This window comes from Lithobates pipiens, unplaced genomic scaffold (assembly GCF_037356315.1).
Source record: "Lithobates pipiens isolate NorthernLeopardFrog02 unplaced genomic scaffold, aLitPip1_a1.2 Scaffold_25, whole genome shotgun sequence".
In the NCBI taxonomy this organism is placed as follows: Eukaryota; Metazoa; Chordata; class Amphibia; order Anura; family Ranidae; genus Lithobates; species Lithobates pipiens.
Window position 1 is genome coordinate 130,284,565 of NW_027507787.1, and position 21,296 is coordinate 130,305,860.

General features: G+C 40.3%; 1 protein-coding gene across 5 annotated transcripts in view; it reads left to right on the forward strand.

The window, feature by feature from the left end:
• The window catches only part of PARG (poly(ADP-ribose) glycohydrolase), a 175,052-nt gene that overhangs the window by 79,234 nt on the left and 74,522 nt on the right, over nt 1-21,296 (forward strand). For all 5 annotated transcript variants that reach the window (XM_077454874.1, XM_077454878.1, XM_077454875.1 and 2 more), the window contains one exon: nt 2,752-2,912. In XM_077454874.1, the coding sequence (XP_077311000.1) occupies nt 2,752-2,912 (161 nt within the window). The remainder of the gene's footprint in view (nt 1-2,751; nt 2,913-21,296) is intronic.

Here is a 21,296-nt window from a genome sequence, read left to right on the forward strand (position 1 = left end):
TGAAAAGACTGGTATATCGGAGCTAAGCAAGCTGCAGTGTCTGTGTGACCAACTAATAGCCAGGAGGCTGAGAGTTCATTATATGCCTAACAAGCCCTGTAAGGGCAGAATGCTTTGACACCTGAATTATTAAAGCGAACAAAAAAGCCCTAAAATATGCCCTTGTTCGATTTCCACAAAACTCTGAGCAAATACTTGTATAACACCCCAACCGGTTAAGTGGTGATGTAATAGTTGTATGCCTTATCTGGTTTCAAGTCACTGGCCACAAACATTTGGTGAGTGCAACAGCTGCTTTTGATGTAGCGCATTCTATTCTTCCAGTGGACTTGTGACTATATATAGATGTATCAAAGAGCATGGGTGTGTAGAGCGGTCAGAAAGAGACTTAAAGTGGATGTAAACTGATTCATGAAATTTGACCTAGGCACATATATCTCTAGTGTGTTCTTATTTCTCTTCAAAGCCCTAAGTCCTGTGTCCTTATGCTGCTCCGTTCTTCTGTTATCAACATGATAACCTCTGACAAGTTCTCCTTGACAGGAGATAAAAGTAGTTGAAAATTTGTGTCGAAGAAGGTTGCTATAAATAGTTTAACAGAGAGCTTGTCTTGTCACAGCACAGCTCTGAAAGAATCCTCCTGCCAATGTGGGGGGGGGGGGGGGTGCCTTTCCTCCAATCGGCTGTCTCCTAGTGTAAGGCAAGAATACACTGCTACTGCTGAATGAGGAAGTGAAAATTCATACATGTAAAACGTATGTAGGGAGATTTGTTTCATCCCTGTGTATCATCTCAGTTCACTTCACTGAGTATAGGAGAGGGTTTACATCCACTTTAAGGGTCCCACCAATTGTGCACGGTGTGACTGCGTTAACAAATTCCATCCTCAGTGCTGCAAGCTATGACTTATTTTTTTTTTTTTTTGTGGCATTGACACCTAGAGAATTGCTGCCATGTATTTCCAGTGATACCATCAAAGGGGACAGGAATATTTTGCAGTACCATGACCAAGATGCATCCCTTAAAATAAAAATAAAGTGACATTTAATATTTTAGGAAACATGGCATAAATTTGGTTTCATAATAAAGATTTTACTTTGATTTCTACGTTAAATTTCCTATGCAGAAGGTATAAAGCATGCTTGAAAACTGACCGGTTAGAAACCGCTCTTCTGCAAATGTTTGCTTATACTGACCTCAGAAAGATGGTGAAATATTGTGGTTTAGATGGTCATTCAGTGAATACTCTAGTCTGATAAAACTACAATTTCTGTAATGGAGATAAATGAACAGGTCAGCCAGTGTCTAATCGGAGCACCGATAGTGAATGATCTACTCTAAACACAATTGATTTTATTTTATTTTTTCCCCCATTCACTCCGTTTTTTTTTTTTTGTTTTTTTTTCTATTATCTGGTTGAGAAATATTGACAATCTGTTCACCAGATATATTTTTAATGTGTTTTGGGGAACAGGTGAGAAGGATATATGTGTATGTTTTACAGTTCCTGGAGAATAAAGCAGCCGAGGCACAGTCCTGAGTGAAATATATTAACATTTTTTTTTAGTTAACTGAATCTACAGCTCCCTGACTTAAATATGTAAATTATTTACAGTGCACAAAGGGTTTGATTTACTAAAGGCAAATAGACTGCACTTTGCAAAATGCAGTTGCACTCTGCAAGTGCAGTTGCTCCAGGGCTTAGTAAATGAGCAGAAGCTCTGCTGATTTCCATCATCCAGTCGTGTGAAATTTCCCTTGTATGTGATTGGGTACTCTTTGCAACATGAAGCCTTACCTCGTTTACTAAGCTCTGGAGCAACTGCGCTTTTCAATGTGCATAGTCTTTTTGCCTTTATTAAATCAACTCCTAAGTGTTGGCTATCTTTTGTATTGTATTTCTTTGTGATTTTTTTTTTTTGTATATTCTACAGTTCAGTACAACTCTTGATAGTAAAACTGCTACTTTGCGAAATATTTCTTTATACAAATGGGCTCCTGTTTGATAAATACGTTTGGTTATCTTATATTTTCTAAGCTGCTCTATATCTGGGGGAAAAAAATGGAATGCTGTAGTTTTACAGATGACCAGCAGAGGGTGATGGAAATCCATTTGTTTCACTTTTTGAATACCCACTTTCTGCCTTTTGGTCAAATATAGTGCAGTACTAGATTTTAAAAAGTTGTTTTGGAATTTGTGATGCAAAATTATGTTCAGTTTTTTATTTTTTTCAGATTTTTATTTTTTTCTTCTTCAAAACATCAGAACTTGTGATGTGTTTATTAGTGTTCTACAATGAAACTAAGTATAATGTTGTAAAGCGTTGTGTAAACTGTCGGCACGCTATAAATCCTGTATAATAATAAAAAAAGTATAAAAAAATAGTTTTTATAATTCTTGTAATAAACATAAGGCATATGCCCTTTACTGAACTGACATTGTTATGCTATAAAATATCTAGTTTTCTTATGAGCTGTAATTTACATTTTGTAGCAATGGTCTTGACCGTCCATTGTGATCAATAACTCCAAGGTTTTGTATTTTATTGATTGTCAATCTGCAATATGTCAAATTAAACCACCTTTATTAATCATGCAGATAAATGGAACACTGCTGTAACTGGTCCTGTTTGATTTAGGCACCAGCTACAAGCAGCACATTACTCTTGCTGTGATTTGGTGGTCAGGCCTAAGTTCGTTTTGGCAAATTGCTAAATTAATAATTTTCCTGTTTTGTTTTTTCTGTTGCAGCCTATCCCATTGCTGAAGAAAAAAATGAATCATTCTATCACCATGTCTCAAGAGCAAATCTCATGTCTCCTAGCCAATGCATTCTTCTGTACCTTCCCTCGTCGAAATGCTCGGATGGGGAAGTCTGAGTATTCTTCCTACCCAGACATAAACTTTAACAGGTATAGTGTGAATAGGGGGATGCAGACATTTATATGTTCCTTAAAGCGTAACTATAGTATAATAAACATTTTATATATATATATATATATATATATATATATATATATATACATTTTTATTTTTTGTTACCTAGTCTTTGATGCAATTAATGCAAGCATTTAATAATTGCAAGTACTCTAAACGATATAATTGCAAGTTAAAAAATTGTGCAGGCATGCTGGTCTATTTTGCCATGTAAATGATCCATATTTTGTATATCCCATCTTTCCTAGTCTTCGGCATTGGTGGAAGGTGATGAAGGAGCTAGGTGCTACCAACAGAGAAACGTTTAACAATTCCGTCACAGAAAGTTCTTTTGTAGAAACTTTTTTTTATTTCTTTGCCAAGAGCTGGACACATAATAGGGAAGTTTAATCCCCCTCTCAATTCCTCCTCTTCTGCTATTTTCTCAGCTAGTTTTTACTTGTTTTAAATAATGCAGCTGTCACAAATGAGAAGGGAAAATGCAGAACATGACTGGGAGGCATCACACTGTTCTGTGCAGTGATAGCCACTGCCCACTATGCAAATATAGGAGCATAAGGACCTTTTAAAGCTGGCCATGTATTTTTTTTTCTTTCAGCCAGTGAGCTGAACAGAAATAAAAACAGACTGATTGATTACTCCATCTACACAAGTAAGGATGGAGAGATATGCCCTGCCGGGATATTATATTGTGACATCAGCACCTGCTTCTGTCAGAATAACCTGATCTGGGCCAAAAGCTGGTTGGCTGCAGCCACTGATTAACCACTTTCAGACCAGACCAATTTGCTGGTCAAAGACCAGACCACTTTTTGCGATTCGGCACTGCGTCGCTTTAACTGACAATTGCGCGGTCGTGCGACGTGGCTCCCAAACAAAATTGACGTCCTTTTTTTCCCACAAATAGAGCTTTCTTTTGGTGGTATTTGATCACCCCTACGGTTTTTATTTTTTGCGCTATAAACAAAAATAGAGCGACAATTTTGAAAAAAACGCATTATTTTTTACTTTTTGTTCTAATAAATATCCCCCAAAAATATATATAAAAAACATTTTTTTCCCTCAATTTAGGCCGATACCTATTCTTCTACATATTTTTGGTAAAAAAAATCGCAATAAGCGATTATTGATTGGTTTGCGCAAAAGTTATAGCGTTTACAAAATAGGGATAGTTTTATAGCATTTTTATTAATAATTTTTTTTTTTTTTTTTTTACTAGTAATGGCAGCGATCTGCGATTTTTATTGTGACTGCGACATTGTCGGGGACCCATCGGACATTTTTGACACATTTTTGGGACCATTGTCATTTATACAGTAATCACTGCTATATAAATGCAGTGATTCCTGTGTAAATGACACTGGCAGTGAAAGGGTTAACCAGTGGGTGGCAGTGTAGGGGTTAAGTGTTCCTAGGGGTGTGTTACTAAATGTGGCGGGGTTGGGCTTTCATTTAGTGTACACTGATCTCTGCTCCAATCACATGGAGCAGAGATCAGCGTCACTAGTTGCTAGGCAGAATGGAAAAATGTTGTTTACACAGCATTTCCTCCATTCGGCCGATCCGTGAGACGATCGCGGGGATGCCCGCGGCGATCGAGTCCGCGGGTCCCACGACCGGACTCACGGGGGTCCCGACCAGCGCGAAAAGGTGCTTCAACAGGTTTATTGTTATTAAAACAGTTTAAAAATACTCACAAACAGTCTGTACAAGCAGTGTATAAACGAGCTGCGGGACCCCTTGGGGACACAGCAAACAGGAAGTGACGTAGACCGAGCCCGCATGTATATGTATATGCCATACCACTGAGGAACCCTGACTGCAATACCACAGAGGAACCCCCCTAAAGGGACCATACCATTGGTCAGGACCTGGGCACCCCACACTAAGGGGAAATTCCGCTAAAGGATCCCAAAAAGCTCTCTATATATACGCTGTTACCTTACAGCAGTAAGGTAAGGGGACATCCATTACTGGTATATACGGGACCACCGCCCTTCCCATTGCAACAGCTCCACATCGTATATTTTGTTGAAGTCACATCCTATGCGATTTTGAGAATAATCGCAGCACTTTGCACTGAAAACGGACTATTTGTCTGATACACTTATATTTTTTGTCACTTAATTATTATTTATGTTTGAAGGTTTGCCTATGTGCACCACAGCAGAACACCTGCACTTTATGCGATTTTAGGATCGCAACACGCTGCACTTTTGAATGTTATATTGTGTTTTTTTTTTCTTTTTTCGTGTTTTTATTATTTCACGGTTTTATGTTGTAGATTTTACACTAATAGCAGCGAACATTATTGTTTTATCAGCCACAGCGGCACATTGGAATATTTGCACTTTTATGCGACTACAGGATCGCAACACGTTGCACTTTGGATTTTATATGAATTTTCACTATTTTATTTATTTATGTTGTGGACTATTAGTAGAAATGAGTGTTGCTGTTTAAACTAGTCACATAGACATACCCAGACCTGTATTGTTTACTGGATATCCCCCCATTGCGAATTTTATATACTGCTTTTATCAATAGATATATCCTCCTTGTGTACAGCGCACCACTACCTTTCTTACTCATTATACCTGATTCCATGCCCGTCAGTCTCGCTCTGAGTCACAAGCTGCACGCTTCCTCCGAGCTCAAAATCCAAGTAGGATGTGGGAAGGGGGGTTTTTTCTCTTCAGGAATTTCCCCCACAGCTTCTTTCCAGGCTAAGAGGGCATGGGTCAGTCGACGGTATGCCGCACCGCTGCCGCCGCCAACTCTTCGTCCACCAGAGCCCCCCCCCCCCCCCAACGTGCGATCCGGTTGGATCGGAGCGCCTGTTCGTGCGGGAAAATGGTCTCTCTTGAAAGATGAGGGGGGATAGAAGGGGTAGTCAGAGGAGGGGGGCGGAGCCGGGGGCCTCAGCACAGCATCTGATGTGGTTCAACGCCCACAACGCAGGCTTGCGTAGCTGTAAAGGTGCACTTTTTTCAGGTGCATACAGCTAAATGAGGGACACATAGCAGATGGAGGGCATGTGAGTGTGGGTGACACAGGCATTCCCAGGCAGGTTTACCTAGCATCAGACTGAGCCTTGATAGCGGCAGTTGCTGAACTGTTTTCCTCAGCAGTGGGTGCGTTTCTGGTAGTACCTCTGCATTTGTGCTTAGCACTATGGGCAGAAGAGGAGCTACAAATACCCCAAAAAATAGGAGCTCAAAGGGATCTCCCTCAGGCTCCGAGGACCCTCTCTTTGCAATGCCATCTCCCACTAAAATACCTAGGGAGGCTGGTCAGAGCGAGCCATTGAGGTTAGGGGCTGCAACTGCTTCTGGCATTTCAGCCCCTGTATATATTACTCAGGAGGTTTTTTTCCCCAGCTATGAGTGGATTGGAGGAAAAATTAATGGCCATAATCGAATCTTCACAAAGTGGAAGAAAATGCGTTAGATCCCATTCTACCACCCAGGACCCTCAGAGGAACTCTGGGAGAGGAAAGATGAATCCCACTCGGGACCAAGAAGAGACTGATGACTCCTCTTCCAAGGAATCAAGTGGGGAAGGGCCCTCTTCAGCTTCACAGGCTGAGAAATTGCTGGTGAATTCTCTTACTGAAATGGTCCGCTCCACATTTAAGTTACCCGTAACTGAGCCATTTGAAAAGCCCACTTCTTGTTTGGGTTCACTGAAGCCTCCTCAAGCTGTGCATACTTTTCCTGTCCATTGCTGGAAATCTTATATATTCTGAGTGGGATCACCCAGATGAGCATTTTTTCCCACTTTAAAAGTTTTCAACGGTTTATCCTATGGAGGGAAAATTTACAAAGATGTGGGGTATACCAGCAATTGATGCTGCTATATCCTCTGTAAATAAAGGTTTGACTTGTCCTGTTGACAATGCTCAAATGCTTAGGGATCCAACCGATAAAAAGTTGGTATTCCTGTTAAACATTTTTTCCTTGGCAGGTTCAGTAGCTCAACCTGCAGTGGAGTTTGTCAGTCCTTAAGAGACCACTTGATATAGGTGCTGGAGGTTTTCCGTGAATAGCAGGCCCAGGAGTTAGCCAACCTGCCAGCGACTTGGCGTTTTGCAATTGATGAAGAGATTCTATCCTTCAGACCTCTCGTCTTACGCTTGGGTTAGTGCATATGCATAGAATCTTATGGTTGAAAAATTGGTCAGCTGAAGCAAAAAGCTCCTGGCTGGTTTTCCTTTCCACAGTGTAAGGCTGTTTGGAGATGATTTGGACAATTATATCCAAGATTTCAAGTGGGAAAAGTACCCTTTTGCCAGTTAAGAAAAAGGAGTAAACGTTCCACATTTAAACAGGCTCTTTCTCCAGTACCAGGGGCATCGGCCTCCAGGCAGTCGCGACGGGTTCAAGAGGTAAAACTCAGTCAACCCCAGGGACCAAAGAAATCCTAGGGAAGAAACCTACAAGACAGAATGCGAAAACCTCTTTTATGAAGGGGCGCCCCCGTTCGTTTGAGTGGGGGGGGAGGACTGCTACAATTCTTAAGGGTCTGGCAGAAGGATTTTCAGGACAGATGGGTGGTCTCCACAATAACTCTGGTTACAGACTAGAATTCAGAGAATTCCTGTCTCCTTGTTTCCTCAGATTAAATGTTCCCAAAGACCCAGAGAAAGTCTCTCCTTCAAGCGTTGGATCGAAAAAGTGATCATGGTGGTTTCCATGGAAGAGCAGTGGTTGGGGTTTTATTCAATCCTTTTCAGATGTCAAACCCATTCTAGATCTCAAAGATCTAAACCAGTTCCTGAAAATTTGATCTTTTCACATGGAATCAGTCCGATCAGTAGTCTCCATCCTAATAGGAGGAGAACTTCTGGCAATAATCGACATCAAGCATGCATACCTGCGTGTACCCATTTTCCCCGCTCATCAGAAATATCTGCGTTTTCAAAGTGGAAAACTTAATTTTCAGTTTGTAGCTCTACCTTTCGGTCTAGCTGCTACACCTTGGGTGTTTTTCAAAGGTCCTGGCCCCTCTTCTGGCCATATTAATTGCCCAGGGTATAACGATTATAGCTTACCTAGACGACCTGCTCTGGATAGACTGGTCAGTAGCCCACTTAGACCAAAGCATGGTTACCACAGTCAACTACCTGGATTACCTAGGTGGGGTCCTCAAACTAGAGAAGTCTTTAAAGCCAGTAATGTCACGTACACATGACCGGTTTTTCTGTCAGAATAAACTGACGGGTTTTCTGACTAAGTTCCACTGAAACGGACTTGGCTATACACAATCACACCATTTGATTTAAATGCGGTAACGTACGACAGGACTAGAAAAGAAGTTCAATGGCCAATAGCTGCCCTTGCGTCATTTTTGGTCCAACGGAACAGCATACAGACTAACCGTTTTTCCGATAGGAATTGATGCCATCGGAAAGATTTAAAACCTGTTCTATTTCTAGGTCCGTCAAAAAAAAGTCAGCTGAAGCCCACACACGATTGGAATATCTGATGCAATGATTCAGTCTTTTTTTCTGCTGGAAAGTCCGACCATGTGTACACGGCATAAGAAGTATAGAGTACTTGGGTCTGGTTATTGATACAACCCAGAAAAGGGTGGTGATGTTTTATTTTTATTTTTTTTTTCCCAGGCAAAAATTCAGCACTGCAAAGAAGGGTCCTTCTATTCACCTTTGTATGAGGTTTTTCGGAAAGATGGTGGATTCATTCGAAGTAGTTCCCTATGCTCAGTTTCATTCGAGACTGCTGCAAAACAGTATCTTGTCTGCCTGGAACAAGAAAGTCCAGATGCTAGATTTACCGATGCGTTTGTCGCCAATAGTGCGTCAGAGCCTCAGTTGGTGATTGATGCCAGAGAATCTGCGGAAAGGGAAATCCTCCTCACCAGTTACCTGGAAGGTGTTAACAGATGCCAGCCTTTTGGGTTGGGAAGCAGTCCTGGAAGACAAGACTGTCCAAGGAAAATGGTCCAGAACCAAAAGGACCTTACCCATCAACATTCTAGAAATTCGGGCAGCATACCTAGCCTTAAAGGCCTGAACATTCAGTTTGCGGGGTTGTCCTGTCAGGATCCAATCTGACAATGCCAGAGCAATGGCTTATATCAATCACTAAGGGGCCTCCAGAAGTCATGCAGCCCAGGGAGAGGTAAACCAGATCCTAACCTGGGCAGAAAAGAAGCTCCCGGGGGAATGGTCTCTTCACCCCGACATGTTCTTGGCTGTATGCCAAAGATGGGGGATCCCAGATGTAGATCTGTTTGCGTCCAGGTTCAACAACAAAATCAACAACTGTGTGTCAAGAACAAGGGATCCACTTGCATGCGGAACAGATGCGTTGGTTACCCCATGGGATCAGCTCTGGCTGATTTATGCATTCCCTCCTATTCTAGAGCTACCACGACTTATTCACAGGAAAAAAGTCTGTAGTTCTTGTGGCCCCAGCATGGCCCAGAAGATCTTTGTATGCAGAAATAGTAAGGATGGCGGTAGGGGATTCGCAAAGTAATTATTCAAGCTTATGGTTTGAAGAGGAAAGTTCCACCTTTTAAAATCAAAGCGCACTCCACCAGGGCAGTGCATCACCAGGCATCCATGGCTCAAATCTGCAAGGCCTCAACTTGGTCTTCAGTCCATACATTCATCAGATTCTATCTGGTGGATGTAAGGAGGCATGAGGATATCACCTTTGTGCCTAGTGTGCTGCAGGCAGCATTACAGGTCCTCAGGTCTGATTGCACCCTACTTTTGTTTGTCTCTCCCTCCCCTTAGCATTGCTCAGGGACATCCCATACAGTAAATACTGTGGTTCTGTGTCCCATGATGTATGATAAAGAAAATAGGATTTTTTTTTTTAAATGCTTACCTGTAAAATCCTTTTTTTGGAGTACATCACGGGACACAGAGGTCCCTCCCCTCTTCTAATACACATATATTGCTTTGCTACAAAACTGAGGTACTCCCAGTAAGAGGGGTTATATAGGGAGCTAAACTTTCTGTCTAGGGTGTGCCAGTGTCCCTCGCCTAAAGGTGCCTATATAACCCACAAAGTAAATACTGTGGCTCTGTGTCCCGTGATGAACTCCAAGAAAAGGATTTTACAGGTAAGCTGTTATAAAAATCCTATTTTTCAATTGATGGAATAAGAAAAGTGTTCAAAATTTCAATACAAACTTATATTTATTGAAGATTTAATGACTGTCATCTCCCCCGTACCTTTACCTGACATGCAACTCCATATCAATGATTGTGGAAATTTGCACGTTTTCCTCATACATTTCAATGGAACGGCACCAAGCAAAAGTTCCAGCATAATCACCCTGCCCAATGCAGATTGGTGATTCATCGCTTTTATATCACTTTCATCCAGTTATCCACAGTCCATGATTGCTTTCCTTTAGCCCACTGTAACCTTGTTGTTTTTTTTTCTGTTTTTAGGTGTTAATGATGGTTTTGGTTAGCACAAATCAAATGGGAAGGCTGTTAAAGGGAAGTGTACTGGTAGACCAAGGAAGACATCAAAGCGTCAAGTTAGTTAGAAAACGTAAAGCAATATGCCTTAAAAACAGAAAATGCACAACAAAACGCATGGTCAGAAACTGGAGTCAGTGTCTGTGACCAAACTGTAAGACATTGCCTAAAGGAAATGGGAGTTACATACAGAAAAGCCAAACGAAAACCATCATTAACACTTAAACAGAAAAAAACAAGCTTACAGTGGGCTAAAGAAAAGCAATCGTGGACTGTGGGTGACTGGATGAAAGTGATAGTCAATGATGAATTAAGAATCTGCATTGGTCAGGGTGATGATGCTGGAACTTCTGTTTGATGCATTTCCAATGAAATGTATGAAGATCACTGCCTGAAGAAAACATGAAAATTTCCACAATCATTGATGATATGGGGTTGCATGTCAGGTAAAAGTACGGGGGAGATGAGTCATTAAATCTTAAATAAATGCACAAGTTTATGTTGAGATTTAGGATGCTTTATTCCATCATTTGAAAGGATGTTTGGTGAAAACAGTTGCAACTGACTACAGTTTTCTTTATTTTTATTCTTTTATTTTTTGAAGTGTTTCTTGAAGCCAGAAGATTGGAGTGTTAGATGAAAAGAATTTTGAGGCATGTCTGTAATTTTTTTTTTTTTTTTTTTTTTTTTTTTTATTTTACCAGGGGTTGCATGATCTTGTTCTCTGTGATTCTTGAATGAAGCCTTTTGATCAGTACAATGCCTAGTTCCTATCGGCATAGGTTTCCTTTAACAATCAATTCATTCTACTACTGATAATCCGACAGTAAAAATTAAAATGGTCTATTTTAAAATATTTATTATGACATACTGTACATGGTTAAGTATATGTTGCTGTTTTCAGTAACCTAAACACAATGCATCCTCTGTAGTTATGCATTATATGTTTTTCATTTCTGAGACAGTAGAAACCGTATTCTGTTTGGTGCATTTAGGGGTTGTGAGTTAGAAAACTAATCAACCTATAGATTTTACTACTCCACACAGTTGCAGTTTAGATGCCGGTTCAATGCATTACTTAGTAATAAAATGTCAAAGTGATTTATAGGAGGTGTGGCTCTGGACATCAGGTCTAGTTTTTCATAAAACATTGTAAATCCTTTAGAACCCAATTAGCAGAAATGTATGAAGGGATTTTTGGAGAGCTGGACAGGGTCTATATATGTATTTATTTGATCAAAATTATTTTCCAACTGAAGCACTTTGCAATGCAGATGAGACACTGTCTGATTTACATACTTGCTGGAATCCAGTGACCTGTAGAAACGCAATGAAATACTCCTTCCCCATACAGAAGAGATATTGTATGTGATGTCCCACTGGCTCTAATTTACCACTTCATGTGTTACAAGATTGCACCTATATCCGCATTCTGTGCTCATGTATCGCTGACTGGTTTTATAGACCTCAGTTATTCACAGTAACTCTTAAAAAAAATATATAATATATATATATATATATATATATATATATATATATATATATATATATATATATATATATATATATATATATATATATATATATATATATATATATATGATATTACAAAAAGATGTCAGATGAGAAAATCCTGTATCAGTCTCTAGGTTTGTGGTATTTACTGGTATGCTACAGTCCACAGCGAGATTATATATTTGTATTTGAAGAGCTAGTAACACCCTCAGGTGGGCCTAAAAAATACACTGCGTTTACAGGGATTCCGCGTTTTTCTTTTTTTAGCCTATGCGACCATACATCAGTATTCGTCATCAGTTTTCGTATTTCAAGAGCATTGTTTAGAGGCATAAAAAATGCACCAAATCTGAGAGGAGCTTATGGGCATAATTTATGCACGTAAATGCGCCTATATGTGTTTTTTTTTTTTTTTTTTCAGTGGCCAGAATGCATCCATATTTTAGCCATCAGAATGCATTTATGGCTAATGCCATACTTGGAGGCATTTTTTTCTGCCAAATTCGGGCAGAAAACATGCCAGCATATTATGAGCATAATTTCCTATGCCTGTGTATATGAGACCTTAAATCAGGGATATGCAATTAGCGGACCTCCAGCTGTTGCAAAACTACAAGTCCCATCATGCCTCTGCCTCTGGGTGTCATGCTTGTGGCTGTCAGAGTCTTGCCATTCCTCATGGAACTTGTAGTTCTGCAACAGCTGGAGGTCCGCTAATTGCATATCCATGCCTTTAAATAGCTTATCGGAGTACAAATTTTAAGGAACTCACTGCTGCCACGCTATACATTTGCAAATATGTCAATACTGGGAGTCCATTATGGAATTACTTAATGAGTCTAGTGGAACTGTTTTGGATATGTAACTTTCCTCTTCGGAATTTTCTTTTGCATATTTCAAAAGTGCAGTCACCATCAAACCCACATTTGTAGTGTAGTATCAAAAAAATAATTACAGTAGAGAAAAAGTTAACATAAATGTGTCACTGTAAATACAGTATGCCAATTCAGGCAAACTTTTGTTCCCCCAAAAAACTGCCTGCTTTACTACTTAACTCTATCTTCTTAGTAGGTCTGAGCAGATATATTTTGCAAAATCTTTTGCATACTGATAAACAATATGCAGTTCATGCATGCAAAAATAAATTCTTTTCCACCTACAGGAGGAATAAACACTGGCAAACAACCTCTTCCACTACCAGCATGCCTTTGTGTTTGTTTGTGTTTTGGCTAGTGTCCTAGGAGGATAGTTAGCTTGTTTTTCCTTTTTTTTTTTTTTTTTTTCATCTAAAGAAAAGCGGAAAAATCTCCAATTTTACTTTTTTGGTAGCACTTTTATTTTTTGTATTCTTCAATTAAGTCTTTCCTTTACATCTCTGCTAGTACTGGTCTTTTTGATTGCAGTAATCTGACATGACCATCCTCAGCCTGTTTTTTTTTTTTTTTTTTTTTTTTTTGGAGTGCTGCATCCAGACCCTACTGGAGTCAGCGTTGTGGAGATGGCATGGAAACAACCTTCAGCACTTGGTTCCAAACGCTGTTATGGCAACAAGTTAATCACAGGGTGCTTTCTAGGTCCAGAGCAGCAGGCAGTACCTCAACACTTGTCCTGTCTCTGAAGACTTACTTTGAGTAGACCTTATTTGTACAGGTCACTGTGTGTCTTTTTAAATTCCTTGCCACCCCCCTCCCTTTTCATTATGAGAGGGGTTAACACTGAAGGACTGCGATTGACAGCTTTATGTACTCTGCACACTCTCTCCCACCATACAGCATCGAGAGCCTCTCCCCACTGGCTTCTGCTTGCAGAAGAGCTACACAAAATACCAATTCTGGGTTATCTCCAGACATCTGGCCCTCACTAACAACTGTTTAGGTTTTGAGAGTACTCAAAGCCTTGCCTAGTACCCTGAGCTTTAGTTGCCTTACGGCTATGAAGTTACACCATGTCTGTTTCTACTAGATACTGTCTGTTCTAGAGAAGGCTGTCCTGCAATGCTTGACCACAGCCCAGAACTGTTTGCTCTGTGCTTTCTGAATGTGCTGACATATGCAACCTGGTATCCTGCTTTTCTTTGCTTCTAGAGTCCAATTTATCTTTAGAGTTTTCCTTAGGTTTGCTAGGTATGGCTGAGCCCCGTGCCTTGTTGGCAGGGATTCCTACTGTGCTCACTCAACTTTGTGGGTGGTTCACCCAAATCCTTGCTGACTGTGACCAAAAATCCTCTAAGCACATTCTCAAACCTTCCATCCCCAGCATCTGAGCCATCTGTCACATTAACAAGATTGGATTCTGAATCAATCCAACCTTTACTTGATAGAAGCATCTTGACTTGACTCCTGGTTAACCAGAGACATCATTTTGAACAGGCCCATTTATATAAATATCAAGAATGACCCTGGAGGCAAGAGCACCCACCCATTTCCTAAGATTATTGCACTGTCCCGTTTATTTCCTTACCCTTGTAGTGTACCCATTTAGGCCCCCTAAACTTAGTTTGCTGGCTACCTGAAAATGTTGGTTAAAAAAAGCCTGCTAAAACTCGGGGGGGGGGGGGGGGGGGGGGGACATTTTCTGTTTGTTAATCTTTGCAGATATCTGATTCCTTTTGCCTTTCAGCCAATTAGGTGCAGGGATTGATTTTACAGAGATACAAACTGAACCTTTTGCTTTCTCCCCTTTCATCTCTTCACCTTCATCCTCCCCGTGTCAACACACAGTATAAGTAGATCTTTGTCTAGCCTTTAAGGGTCTTCTGGACCAAGTTGTCATTGTTCCAGTGACCGAATGGTTTCAGGAGTTGTTCTCAAACTTGATCACTGTTTTCTTTTCCAGAGAAAACATCTGCTTCATTTGAAACTTGAAAGTCCAAACATTTTGTATGATATCCACTAAAGTCTGTCTTTCTGGCTTCTTTGTTCAATAAGCATGCATAACTACAGGTCCCCATCTTTCCAGTGTCCTGTCTTTTCAATTTTGCCCTTGCACCCTGGGAGTTCAAGCAATCAGTCATCAGTTTGGAGTCCAGGACAGGTTCAGTGGCAGTAGATCCTGATCTCGATACAATGATTTCACTCTTGCAATCAGTGGGGCTCATTTCGTGTACGTCCATTCTGGAGCAAAATGTGTGGTTCCAACAAAGACCAGGGCAGACACAAAAACCTCTAATGAAAGCAACTGAACATATCCTAGGGTTCCAGAGAGGTTCCACAGATCGGGATCTTAACCCCTGCTAACACATGGTAAAGATCTTGACCTGACATCCTGATTGTAAGAGTGAAATCACATTCTATGAAGATTTGCATCTACTGCCACTGAAACTTTTCTAGGATTACAGACTGATGATTGATTGCTTTATAGATAAGCTGTGTCGGAGGCTGATCTACTCCTTTTTTCTGATACCAGTTGAGCACTTCTTCCACACAGCTGCACACTATACTCGCTGGCCCTGGAAGGTTACCATCTAACGGATGCTATTACCAGGGTTACTCTCCTTAAAGGGACCACTCCTGATATTCAGAAGTTGTGGCAGTTTCCTTTTTTGGGAGGTACCAACATGCCCATGAGCTGCCTACAATCTAAGCATCAACGTATTTTGGTGCAGTATGCAATTGGTGGTTAGGTTAGGTTGGTGGTGGAAAGGGGCACAAGTGGATCTTAACGATCTGGATACTGTTTAAAGGAGACACACTCACAATTTTTATTTTTTTTAGAATCAATTTTATTATTTTATTTGCAAACCTTTTCCAGACATGCATTACGATTTATTGATAGAATCTCACCCATCAGTGTATATATGCAATTTTTGTCATTTAAAGGGACAGTACTCATTTATTCAATAATTCAATGTAATTTTACACAATTTTTATGCTTGCATACACATTCTTAGTTTTACATATTTTCTAAGCATTGCATTGTTTACTTTCTTGCAGTTAGGTTGGGCTACAGCTCAGCTCTCAGCACTGTGAAGCTTGCTGTCTTTGGGTTAAGATTGTTATCCTTTCATCCTTTGCTTAAGGCGTTCTATAGGAAGTTTCCAATGCATCTTTCCCCATTTGTCCCTTGTGATTCTGTTGATTCTCTCTGCATTTGAACTCCTTGGATGTATTTCTAGTTCATCCTGAAGGGGTTCTTTCTTGGTAGTAGTTGCCTGAGATGATTGTGTGATCTGACAACCATGCACATGCAAGGTATGCCATTTCTTTTGGGCTTGAAATAGTCAGGTGAGTTGTGGCCTAGGACTTCTTCTGACCTAGGGCATTTCCGATCATCTTGTCAACCAGGACATTGTTCTTTGATTTTCTCTGTCCATTCCTAGTTTTCCAATTGAAGCTTCTCTTCCTCGTTTAGACTGTGGTTCAGTCTGTAATTCTATCTTTCAGCCATTGACTCTTTGGTATTCACAGATGGCCCCTGTAGCATGGTTTGAGTTCCCATTTCACCATTCTGGGTGGTTCAGGTAATCCAGTTTTCAAGCTTGGTCTTAAAGCAGAACTATATCCACTGATTTAACGGTTTTCCCCAAAACCATTACATTCAAGGCATGAATGTAGACAGTTGAGTAGTTAATTTAGTTTCCTAGCAATCCCAGTGACATGTAGGCTAGTGTAACATTGGCCTTGGTGTTTTAATGACAAACTGTAGTTCCTATATCCTTTTGGGTGAAAATTAGCATTTGTGTTGGGGTTGATACAAACCATAACACGTTAACATTGTAAGCATACCTGGCAGCATTATGGTTTGTCCCAAACAGTGTCACATTCTTGCTACACAGCTTGGTGTACATTTTAAATATATAAAAAATATATAAGTAAAAGCATGTGGAATAGAAGAAACCCATCCAGTTATCGGAATCCAACGTTCCAATGTTTGCAATATTCATCCTTTACGATGTCTTCTGTTTAACTATACTGTTTATTTTGCAGCTTACTATAAAGACACTAACATAAAGCAACTGTTTTAACAACTAGAAAACGAATGCTTAATTGCCCTTCTTTATCATTTTTATTTGTGAGGCGGATTCTTCTTCAGCAATACATGTTCAAAATGATTGATACTTGTCAGGCTCAGGGCTTGTGTAGGCTGTTTTTTGTTTTATGAATGATGCCCTATGTATTTAAATGCAGAGCTACTAAAGACCATATGTTTAAAAAATAATTTAACGGGCTGCCTTGAACTGCTTTGCCGGTAACGTAAACGGATTTTAGTAGTATCTGCTGTATCCAGAGCAACACAAAGCAGGTCAAATGGAGTCTTAGGTCATCCACATTAAACAATTAAAGTAATAAGGAAATCTGTAGACTTGCAGTTAAAGGGTACTTCAAATGCAGAAAATTGCAAATGTAGTCCATCTACTTGCCTTCATCCCCTGACCCCATAGCATCTCAAATGACTGCCGGTTCTGCTTGGTTACCATTATCATCCCAATAAAACCACCTCCGTCATTTATAGCAGGAGCTTGAGGAGGATAAAGTAGGAAAGGTGGACAGTAAGTTAGTTTAAAAAATATTCATGACCCTGATCTTAAAATTGGAATTCATTTAGTTTTCCATGAATTTGAATTAAAGCAGAATACCAGTCTAAAATAGATGAGAATAAATGGCTCATTAAAAAAAATATGCTGCTATAGTCACCTTCAATCAAGTACCTTTTTCTGCTGTTGCATGTCCTCAATCTGGTCCGCATCATTCAATCCACTTTCTCTGAGCCCAAGTCATAATGAACACTCCCAGCTTGTTACTGGACAGTTAAAGGAGATGCAGGACAGTTATTAACTCACATTTAATAAAAAAAATATATGGTGGATAAGCTTTGTGTCTTTGCATTCAGGTGTAGATACTGGGGGTTTTCCATGCCCCCTTTTTTTGTTTTTCACAAAAGTTTGCTGTATATTGCCCTAAAAAAAAAATCAATAAATCTTTTGTTAAACTAAAATTCAAATGCATGGAACCAGGAGCCAAAATCTTAAATTCACAAATCCTTCGTCCCTGTAAAATGGGAAGGGACCCACACAAATTTAAGAAAAAAATTGATATGATATGAGTATTCCAAAAATGTAAGATAATGCACATAATTGAAAATGAAAAATGTAAATCATTACACACCCTTCCTATAAAAACTGACATTTATGTCCAGCATGTACCATTTGGACTGGCAACATCCCCTAAATTCTTAGTCTGTATCCAGGTAAGGCTGCTAAATAAAGTGTAACACTTTGTGATATGGACTCCAAACATATGTTCTTATCCTCTCAGATTAACAGATTCTTAAGCTGTAATTAAAAATACAAGTATGGATGTTTTAAATACAGTGCCCCATTAAAGTGATTTCTAAAGTCTATTTCTTTATTAAAATAATGAGCAGTTTTATACTTGCCTGCTTATCGTAACGGTATTGCACAGAGCTGTCCTTCACCTCCTTTTCTGGTGTCCCGTGCCAACAATCTTGGGTCCCCCTGTAATTTGTTTTCCCCCATAGAACGCCTCTTGCTGCAGGGGCGAACATGCAAGCTCGCTCCCAACCTGGGCTCTGTTTGTCCATAGACGCACCCAGAGCGGCTTGGCCCCACCACCCCACTCTCTGCTCACAGGATTTGACTGACATCTGCAGGAGCCAATGGCTCCCACTGTTCTCAGCAAAGCCTTTGAGATCGGGGAGAGAAGACCTGCAGCCAGGCACAGTGCTGGAGCAATACACACAGACAATGCATTAAGGTAAAAAAAAAATGTTATACTTTAGAACCACTTTAATTTGTGTCTCTTACATCTGACTAGAGTTCACTTTACAGCAAAATAGTTACTAGTGTTTTACATATGCGGTTAAACTTAATGGCTAAGGTCTAATGTTTGGATTCTGAGCCCTTAGGTTCAGGCTATACTCCAGTATTCTGCATGGCTAAGGTCTAATCCTAGGGTTCTATGCCAGTTTGTTCAGGCTATACGCTGGTATTCTGCATTGCGAAGTATCTATTAAAAGATCTGTTTTGATTAGTATTGATTTGCTTGAAAGATGGAAGGCTGAAGATAAACAGTCTCTTCTTTTGGCTGTCGGTCAGCATGCCTGCATCTGCCTCTTTGTTAAATTGTAGCAGAGTTACGTGGTAGCTTGACAGAAGCTCTAACAAAAAGTGGAATAAATATAGAAGACTTCTGACTCACCGGAGGAAAAAATCTTTCCTGCAAGTCATTTGTCAATGACTTAATTTCACAAGAAGCATTGCCTTGCTTGCTACATTTACTTAGTAGTGTTTCCTAATTGGATAGATTCTGGGATTTGGATTCTTCGTTCCCAGAAAAGCAGATATTGCTCACGTCTTCATTATAATGTCTGGGTGTGTTTACATGTTCCAGTACATGCCTAGGATAGGGTTGTGTGGTGGTTACCAGAAAGAGATCCCATAAAGGTGGCCTTTAATTAGGGGTTTACGCATTCAGTTGGGTTTATTTATCAAAGCAATTGTTAAATTAGTCACCTAACCAGTGCACTTAGATGTGGCTCATTTATAATTACATTTGTAAGATATTTAGATGTCATCTTCCTGCAATACCATGTGAAATATTCATGTGCAGTTAAGTCTGTGTGTATTTGATAGACTTGGGTGCAACCAGCATGTCGGATTTTTACATGCGATTATTGCCAGTGGCTATAGCTGCTAGCAATACTCACTGGGTTCTGCAGGCAGGGACGGCCTCCGCCAGGAGAACTCAATAGCTCCCCAGGAGGGATGGAGGGATTCCCCCATCAACAGTGACACTGTTTTGATGGGGGAATCGTGTGATTTAAAAAAAATAAAAATAATCTGCAACACGTGGTTGCAGGAAAGAAAATTGCATCATCTATGGCCGGCCTTAATCATTTAGCAAAATGGAAAGATGTATATCTTAAGCAGGGGGGTATACACAGATCCGTGCTGCAGCCATTGGCTAAATGTGCAGATTGAATGCCACTTTTCCAGCATTGATCGCATGACAGAAGCCTGCCGTTAGTCCAGCTTTTGTTGAACAGTCAGCAGTACACACGGACTGAAAGTCGGACGGTTCTGCAGGAACTGGACAGATTTCGGTCCATGTATACCCTACTTTAGATCTCATTGCCATTTTTTAGTTTGGTGTAATACCTCTTTTGACAACTAAATGAAGGAATTTGTCATCAAAGCTGACATTTAGAAATTAACTTTTCCCAACCCCAAGTGCTTTTTTTATTTTTTTGCCTTTTATTTGCTTGATGCAGTGTTAATAAAAGCATTTTTATTTTTGAATTTTTTTTAAAGCTTATCTCCAGCTTTGAGTGGAGTTTAGTTTGATTGTACCAAGCTGGTCCCAATGAACTATTAACTTTACTAACAGATGCAGTGCCTGAGAGTGCGGTTTAAACTGTGTGTACAGTTTATCGCTCGCCTTGACTATTGAAACTCCCTTCCCATTGGTCTGCCTCTCCGTATGGCTATCCTCTCTTCAGTCTATCATGATTGCTGCTGCCAGACTTATCCACCTTTCCAACCGCTCAGTGTCTGCCAACCTTCTCCAATCCCTTTACTGGCTCCCAATCACCCAGCGAATTAAATTCAGAATACTAACCACAACATACAAAGCCATTCACAACTCTGCCCCGAGCTACATCACCAACCTTGTCTCCAAATATCACCCAAACCATCATCCCCACTCTTCTCAAGATCTCCTACTCTCAAGCCCCCCCCCCCATGCTCATCTCCAAGATTTCTCCAGAGCCTCTTCTATCCTCTGGAACGTGCTACCTCAATCTGTCCGGCTACCCCCTACTCTTGCTACCTTCAGACGATCCCTGAAAACTCATCTCTTCAGGGAAGCGTATCAGGTCTCCAACTAATCTTTTACCACTTCCATCAGCTCATTCCCCACAGCTGCAACCTTTTGTACCACCTGCCCCACCCTTTTAGATTGTAAGCTCTTTTGAGCTGGGCTCTCTTAATCCTCTTGTATTGTATTACAGCTGTATTGTCTCCCTTTTCTATTGTACAGCGCTGCGTAAACTGTTGGTGCTATATAAATCCTGTATAATAATATGTAGCATCCGCTGCATGCTGTGTTCTGGCAGTGATATGGAACTTCCCAAAATTGAGTTGGGCTGAGTTTAGTTCAGACATTCACATTGACCTCTCTTCCACCCACTTCTCCACCTCATCCAATCGGAGTAAGGTTTGTATCCTGGGAGCATGGTATTTCTCAGCCTACTTCAGACTTCCTAACAAATGTTTAGATAATATTGTAGCCACACAGGGAGTGGTTGGCTTTTAAAATTAGATTGGGGAAAGGAAGTGTTACGCTGACCATACACTGTACAAATTTTGACCCGTTCAAGATGAAACAATCAAAATCTGCTCATTGGGTGGCGTTGGCAGCTG